This window comes from Sinocyclocheilus grahami, unplaced genomic scaffold (assembly GCF_001515645.1).
Source record: "Sinocyclocheilus grahami isolate Dianchi unplaced genomic scaffold, SAMN03320097.WGS_v1.1 scaffold1037.1, whole genome shotgun sequence".
Taxonomy (NCBI): Eukaryota; Metazoa; Chordata; class Actinopteri; order Cypriniformes; family Cyprinidae; genus Sinocyclocheilus; species Sinocyclocheilus grahami.
The window spans coordinates 313,689-322,621 of NW_015506216.1; the positions used below are offsets into that span (position 1 = coordinate 313,689).

Consider the following 8,933-nt stretch of genomic DNA (forward strand, 5'->3'; position numbering starts at 1 on the left):
TATATATAATTGTAATATATCTCTGTTATATTTTATCTCTCTCTCTCTCTCTCTCTCTCTCATATATATATATATATATTTACTCCGGGTTTCTTTAAAATCATGCCAGTCAGGTGTTTTGTGTATTGACTCACCCTGTCAATGTGTTCTGCCAGGTTCCTTTCTGTTCGAGCCATGCTGTGTGTGCGGGACATCTGGCGGCTTTCATTCTTAAAAACAAGTGTGATATTTAATTTACATGATTTATTTAATTTCAGTTGTTATTTATGTATTTAACACTTTTAGATATTTCTACAATGAAAATGTTCTAAAACGTTTCAGTACGTTTATAGTTGATTAGTGTTTGAGGATCCTTTCTTAAAATCCATCTTTTTTCTTTTATTTATATGAATTATTTGAAGAGCTTACCCTAAAGCTTTCCCTTTCCCTTCGAACCATTGACATGTTGTGATGTGGCTTTAGAAAAAGAGGGAGGGGGGGGGGCGCAACCACATTATTAAATATCCATCATAATCATATATAACAATTTTACTGTATATACACTACTAGGCTATTCCAAATTTTTGGGTCAGTACAATTTCTTTAAAAAAAAAAAATTAATACTTTTATTCAGCAAGGATGCCTTCAATTAAAGTAACAACAATAATAAAAATGTATCAGTACATTATTTTTATGTGATCATATGTGACCCTGGACCACAAAACCAGTCATAAGGATCGATTTTTCAAAATTGAGAATTATACATCATCCGAAAGCTGAACAAATGAGCTTTAGATAGACGTATGGTTTGTTAGGACAATATTTGGCCGAGATACAACTATTTGAAAATCTGGAATCTGAGGGTGCAAAAAAATCTAAATATTGAGAAAATCGCCTTTAAATTTGTCCAAATGAAGTTCTTAGCAATGCATATTACTAAACAAAAATGACGTTTTGATATATTTACAGTAGGAAATTTACAAAATATCTTCATGGAACATGATCTTTACTTAATATCCTAATGATTTTTGGCTTAAAACAAAAATCATTAATTTTGACCCATACAATGTATTGTTGGCTATTGCTGCAAATATACCCCAGCGACTGTCACATATTAGAATGATTATCAAGTGACATGAGGACCATGTGACACTGAAGACTGGAGTAATGATGCTGTAAATTCGGCTTTGATCACAGGAATAAATTATTATCTTTTATAAACTGTATTTTTAATCAAATAAAAGCAGCCTTGAGGAACATAAGAGACTTCTTTCAAAAACAAAAAACCTGACTCCAAACTTTTGAACAGTAGTGTATAACACACTCATTTGTTTTGTATTATCTTTGTGGGGACTTCTATTGTTTTAAACTGAGCTAATGATATTTTCTGTATCATATTTTTTTAGTATCATATTTCTTAACTTGAAGTACCAGCTTCATATTTTTGCAAGGTTTTGCCAAAGCACGCTTACTGAGAGACAACACAGACTATGCGAGCAGTTCAAACAAGCTTGCATTTAGAGACAAACAATGTGGCCTCTAGACATGTTCTACAACTAAAAATCCTCTTAAAAACCAGCAGTTAAGAAGTATTGCACATAGAATAAGAACATGTTCTGAGTGAATGGCTCCCAAACCAACCTCAGACACACTGACAAACTCGATGCAGTGGACTGTAAACCAGTCCAGATAAATGTACAGTATGTTCAATAAATGTAAGCAAGTAAAGCTACCATGTATTTACATTTGATTAACAATAGAAATAGTGCAGAATGATAATAACTTCTTCACTTTACACCTAAACTCTGTTGATTTCCAGATCACTGTGTGGTCTCAGACATGTGAAGCCGACTCTACTGTGTATGTAAGCACATTTCAAATACTGCTCTGAAGCAGGAACACATTTCAAGAAACACCTTAGGCAAAAAAAAAAAATGTTGTTTTTTACAGCTCTTCCCCTCCCAGTCTCCCTCAGGTGTTACAGCCGTTTGTCTCTGTTTGATGGATGCCGTCACTCACCATGTTCATCACTCCTCCACCACTGGACATTTCCTGGAAGCTGTACTGAATGCCATACTGTAAGAGAAAGCATAAATCAGACAATATTCCACATCACCAAATAACAATGTGACGTATGACCACGATTTTATATATATATTTATTTGAATTAAAGGGGTCATATGATGCTTTTTTAAAGATCATTATGTTGTGTATTTGGTGTAACAGAATATGTTGACATGCTTTAATGTTCAAAAAACACATGCTCTTGCTCTCTTGCGCTCTCTCTCTCTTCTTCACGAAACGGTCGTCCATAAAATGCATTGCTGTTCTGTTGTAAGTAATCTTAAAGATTCCTAAATGCATCTACTTCCGGAAGGCCAAATAAAGTGCTTTTGCTTTCGCCTAGAAACACACAGCGTCTCCCTGACATGCTGCTTCAACACTAACTGCGGTTACTGAAACCACGCCGCCTTTCTTTGCGTGAACATTTGGGCGCATTATGCTAATATTTCCACATAGTGAGGTAGATATGTGGGGGCGTGTTAGAACGAGCCGTTTTAGGGGGGGCGTGGCAGAGTCTTAACTTTGATAAAGAATATCTCTTTGGTTTTGAGACTTTAGTCTTTGCAACTTCAGGGATCTTATCTATGCACGATCAGCTTGTAACACTCCAAAGAGAAAGCAAAACTTGAAATTGCATCATATGACCCCTTTAAGAGTTGTAGTGTTCTGAATAGAAAAAAAACAATGCAATCTTATGGAATTGGTGGCTAATTTGTATGAATTTGTAAAATCTAATTTGTAAATTTTTGTACGATCTGCCTGCGCCCTGCTGATGATTATGTTTATGGGTGGACCTTCATGCTTGCTGTTTTCATTATCAGTCACAGTTTAAGTGAAATAACTAGGAAAAGCCAACAAGTTTCAACACTCTTTTTGATTTTAAATCTTTTTGATGCACTTTATCTTATCATCTTTATAAGTACACTAGTACAATATCACAACATCACAGATCTACCAGTAATTCAACCTTTACATTTCCACCCTGTGATAGTTAGAAGAACAAGGGTGGAAAATGTCTCACAGTTTTGAACATGTCCACCAGAACATGTTTCATGGGGTTAAAAATGTTGATATATATATATATATATATATATATATATATATATATATATGATTCATTGTCATTAATTTGATTGATCAGCTTATCGTGTAATTTATTGAATATACTATACATTTTCAAACATTCTTTATAGAGGTCTGCTGCTGCCCAGGGTTGGAGTTGAACAGCATGGAATTGAGAAACTATATTTAACCCTTTTGCAGATTTGTGAAAAAAGTGTGCTGTGGACGTTGAACCACAGCTTATAGTCAGTTTTTCTATAAATGTCAGCAGAATGATGTCGAGTTCATTCTTGGCAGTCAGCACATTTCCTTGATTTGATACTCACCCCTGCAGGGTTTCTCTGCATACCGTTTTCACCCTTCCAGTATCCATCAGTAAACAGGTACTCAGGCTGGAACAACAGTAACATGCAATCTGTCAGTAGCTTGTTATTTTACATCACTTTCTTTCAGATCCTGTTGTTACTTAACAGTTAAAATCACAACAGTTAGGTTAGAAATTAGCATTAGAAATTAATATATATATATATATACACACACACACACACACACACACACACACACACTTGAGAATGGACAAAACATGTTTTAAAATGCGAGTTTTTATTATTTGATGATACATTTATAAGTGTATATATTTGTAGAGAAACGTCTCAGCTAATGAACCATGTAAGGGAGCGGGTTTTTATAAAAAAAAATATTTTTTCACTTCATAACTTAATTTGTATCAACTCTGTCAGACGCGTTAAAAAGCATGATCTTTTAATTTGATCCACCCAATAACAGCGTAAAGTCTTCAATTATGTAATCATGGTGTTCAGTAAAGGAGCGGAAGTGGTCAAATAGTGGTCAAATACACGTTTTACTAATTTAAAACAATAAATTGTCAAAAGTTGACAAAAACGAGTTGACAAAGGTCCAACTGAAGTTACAACAACTGATTGACAACACAACAAATTAAGACAATTAACTAATTTTTAAACTGATTTTTAGTACAGTAATCCTTCTAGTGAATATCTCAATCTGTGTCTCCAGTAGCTCCAGTAACAATATTATATGCCACCCCGTAGCAGCAACAGAAATGTTCCTAATATGAATCCAAATTTTCTGTAGCCTGTCTTTGAACCCCATCAGTTATGAAATTGTATTTGTGCCTGACCTGCATGAGGCATGTAAATCAGGCCAAATATGCATGTAAATAAAATCATAAAACAACATTAGAATAATTCCCCATATTCCAAAAATATATTATATCACAATATAAAGAGTTTTGTGAGTATTTGTCAACACCATCAGCTTACAATTCAACACCATCAGACATCAATCTTGATGGAGTTGACATCCAATGGAGTTGACAAAATTGAATATTTGACCACTTTAACCACATGTGGTACAGTGGAGCAATTTTTTTCTTCAGTTGTAGCTGCATTAATAATCATAACAAAAATGTCAAGATTTATTCCACAACTATTTACAGAAACTATTACACTGGGATGATGGAGTTGACATGTTAAAGCTGTGACCGCAGAGACTTCAAGACTGTTTGTATAAAATATGTTACCCTGGAGCACAAAACCAGTCTTAAGTCGCTGAGGTATATTTGTAGCAATAGCCAAAAATACATTGTATGGTTCAAAATTAGCGATTTTTCTTTTATGCCAAAAATCATTAGGATATTAAGTAAATATCATGTTCCATGAAGATATTTTGTAAATTTCCTACCGTAAATATATATCAAAACGTAATTTTTGATTAGTAATATGCATTGCTAAGAACTTCATTTGGACAACTTTAAAGGCGATTTTCTCAATATTTAGATTTTTTTGCACCCTCAGATTCCAGATTTTCAAATAGTTGTGTCTCGGCCAAATATTGTCCTATCCTAACAAACCATATGGAAAGCGTATTTATTCTTTGAGATGATGTATAAATCTCAATTTCAGAATATTGACCCTTGTGGTCCATATGAGAAAATATCAATCTTCCAGGACTGTGTGTCCTACTGTGATATCCACAATGATCATGTAATAAGAAAGGGTTCCTCAGAGTTAAAGATGCCGCAGAATTATTCAGAAATACAAAAAAATGCTGTTCACAGAGTGCTGTATCCAAGCATGTTAACAGAAAGTTGAGTGGAAGGAAAAAGTGCGGAAGAAAAAGATGCACAACCAAACGAGAGAACCGCAGCCTTATGAGCCTGACCTGCATGAGGCATGTAAATCAGGCCAAATATGTATGTAAATAAAATCATAAAACAACATTAGAATAATTCCCCATATTCCAAAAATATATTATATCACAATATAAAGAGTTTTGTGAGTATTTGTCAACACCATCAGCTTACTATTCACCACCATCAGACATCAATCTTGATGGAGTTGACATCCAATGGAGTTGACAAAATTGAATATTTGACCACATGTGGTACAGTGGAGCAATTTTTTTCTTCAGTTGTAGCTGCATTAATAATCATAACAAAAATGTCAAGATTTATTCCACAACTATTTACAGAAACTATTACACTGGGATGATGGAGTTGACATGTTAAAGCTGTGACCGCAGAGACTTCAAGACTGTTTGTATAAAATATGTTACCCTGGAGCACAAAACCAGTCTTAAGTCGCTGAGGTATATTTGTAGCAATAGCCAAAAATACATTGTATGGTTCAAAATTAGCGATTTTTCTTTTATGCCAAAAATCATTAGGATATTAAGTAAATATCATGTTCCATGAAGATATTTTGTAAATTTCCTACCGTAAATATATATCAAAACGTAATTTTTGATTAGTAATATGCATTGCTAAGAACTTCATTTGGACAACTTTAAAGGCGATTTTCTCAATATTTAGATTTTTTTGCACCCTCAGATTCCAGATTTTCAAATAGTTGTGTCTCGGCCAAATATTGTCCTATCCTAACAAACCATATGGAAAGCGTATTTATTCTTTGAGATGATGTATAAATCTCAATTTCAGAATATTGACCCTTGTGGTCCATATGAGAAAATATCAATCTTCCAGGACTGTGTGTCCTACTGTGATATCCACAATGATCATGTAATAAGAAAGGGTTCCTCAGAGTTAAAGATGCCGCAGAATTATTCAGAAATACAAAAAAATGCTGTTCACAGAGTGCTGTATCCAAGCATGTTAACAGAAAGTTGAGTGGAAGGAAAAAGTGCGGAAGAAAAAGATGCACAACCAAACGAGAGAACCGCAGCCTTATGAGGATTGTCAAGCAAAATCGATTCAAAAATTTAAGTGAACTTCACAAGGAATGGACTGAGGCTGGGGTCAAGGCATCAAGAGCCACCACACACAGGCGTGTCAAGGAGTTTGGCTACAGTTGTCGTATTCCTCACACCAAAATCAATTTTTGCGTATCAATACCACAAGTTTTCGTTTTTATTTGGCGTACTATTTAAACACACTTTCATGAGATCGGGTTGCATTGCGCACCGCATCACCAGTCAGAACCACTGATCTATAATAGAGAACTGGATTGCTTATGATGTCATAAAAGTGAAACCGCCGCGCAGCCATATTGGTATTCCCTAGTATTCCCATTCATTCTATAGGAAATTTTATGATTTTAATGAGAAAACATCACCTAAGGAGTCAGTGTTTTTATATCTGAAGTATCCCCGTACATTCTTACAACGCACACCTCCTGAGCATGTTAATGGTTATTTGTTTAATGTCGGGAATTTCCGTGTATTAAAAAGTTATGTGTCCTATACATTACCGTAGCGAATATCAGATAAACATGATGAACATCAGACGGACAAATCCACAACATAGGCATTTCAAATGACAAAGTGCTCATGAAATCTGAATAAAGATTTATGCTTTGCCTTTATGCGTTAATTCGCCTTGTATGTTCATGGTTTATGTAATTATGTTGTTTTTTATTCATACAGTACGGTAACAGCATATTTTTTTTGAACAACGATTTTGTTAACCGCATTCATTTTTTAGCAGTTAATGATTTAAATGTTGGTTAAATTAATAATTCATTAAACACATTTCTCCTGGAAATGTGTTCTCCTATGCTCTGGAGATGATAATTTTTTTCCAGTTCTTCCAATGAGTCTCTCCATGATTTCCATTTTTTGAACATCTGTTCTGGCAGAGGATAATCCCAGTCAAATGCCCCCATGGTGAGTTCTCTGAGCAAAGATCTAACTTTAATGATTACAGGTGCTGCAAATCCATATGGATCAAACAGGCTGTCAATTGTAGAAAAGACTCCACGTCTTGTGTAGGGTTTCTGATAATTTGACACATGAAACGTGAAAACATCTTTTGAAACATCCCAGCGAACTCCTAAACTTCTCTGCACATGGAAAGTCAGCAGCAAGGTCCAATTCCTTCATGTTCTTTGCTAAGTCGTTTTAAGGAAATGATTTCATCACTTCTACTTTGTTTTAGGCTTTCTTATGTAGGTGAAGATTTGACGCAGCTAGCATGGTTTGGGCATTTCTGAGGAGTGTGTTGGCTTCTTGTTCTGTAGGAAGGGATAGCAGGGCATCATCAACATGCAAGTTCCTCTCAATGAACTGTCTTGCCTCCGAACCATGATCCTTCTCTCCTTCCAGGGCAGCTTTCTTGAGCCCGTACATGGCCACAGCTGCTGAGGTACTCTTGCCAAAGACATGCACTCACATTCTGAATTTCATTTGAATGTGTAACATTATCTGATCGACGTGATTGTCAGCGCTGCCGTGGTTTCTAGTCATGAGATTAATGAATAGCAGCACACTGCTCAAGTTACTCCCAGAGGAATAATCAGACTGATTTAAATTTATTTTTAATATATATTTTTTATTCTTGCATTATATTTATTATGATTAACCTCCCAGTTCTGTATACAGTGTAATGCTATTCAATCATTGCACTCAATCAGAGAGGATATGACTTGTTTAAGAAAATCAATCAAATTTTTGAATAATAATTTATGGGCTGGAAATATTTATTTGAACAACTTTAATTTATTTTTTATTACAATAGGTTTCCCCAAAAGTTTGACATATCGCCCCCTCCCGGAAGGTGCGTCCTCGCACCGTAACAACAACAGAGGGAGGCATGGGTGGGAGTTTGGGAGGAGGCTCAGGAGGAGGACGGACACTCGGGAGGGGGCTGGCAGACAGAGTCCAGGGAGGAGACGATGGAGGGAGGAGCCAGGGAGGAGAAAGGAGGGGCTTGAAGCAGGAGGAGTCCAGCTGGACCCAGGCCACAGCCATAATGACGGCCCACGGTGAAGCTGACGGAGGGAGGAGCCATGGAGGAGGAATGGCCGCCGACTCCAGGGGGTCGACCAATGGCGGCGGAGCAGGTGGTGGAGGAGCCCAAGGTGGAGACGGAAAGCCAACGAGCCAGGGGGATGCCGAGGACCTTGGGGGCCAGGGAGGAGCCGAGGGCTCTGGCGACCAAGACGAAGGCAGAGGTGGAGATCCACAGAGGAGCCGGAGCGACTGAGGACCAAGGTGGAGCTGGCGGGACGAGGGAGCCCGGTGGAGCTGGTGGATCGACGGGTGACAGTGGAGGCGAGGGAGCTATGAGCGGAGGTGGAGCCGCTGGGTCTATGGGCTGAGGCGGAGTCCGGGCCTCGGAGGCTGGAGGCAGAGGTGAGGGATTCTCTAACCACGGCGACACTGGAGGACGGAGGTGGGCTGAGGGCGAGCAGAGGGGCTGCCAGACGACAGCGGTGGAGGAGGCAGGAGCGGGGGGGAGAGGGGGCATTTGTGAGCCTCCGGGCATTCAGGACTAAACTCTGGATCGGGAGCCTCCTCTAGGCTGAAAATGGGAACAGGATGGGGCTCCTGGG

General features: G+C 37.6%; 1 protein-coding gene across 1 annotated transcript in view; it reads right to left on the reverse strand.

Moving 5' to 3' along the window:
- The window catches only part of LOC107565965 (cadherin-like protein 26), a 23,232-nt gene that overhangs the window by 1,792 nt on the left and 12,507 nt on the right, over positions 1–8,933 (reverse strand). Inside the window, exons 15-18 of the mRNA XM_016251312.1 lie at positions 3,432–3,497; positions 1,999–2,055; positions 409–456; positions 135–209 (exon numbers count right to left, since the gene is read on the reverse strand). Coding sequence (XP_016106798.1) covers positions 135–209; positions 409–456; positions 1,999–2,055; positions 3,432–3,497 — 246 coding nt within the window. The remainder of the gene's footprint in view (positions 1–134; positions 210–408; positions 457–1,998; positions 2,056–3,431; positions 3,498–8,933) is intronic.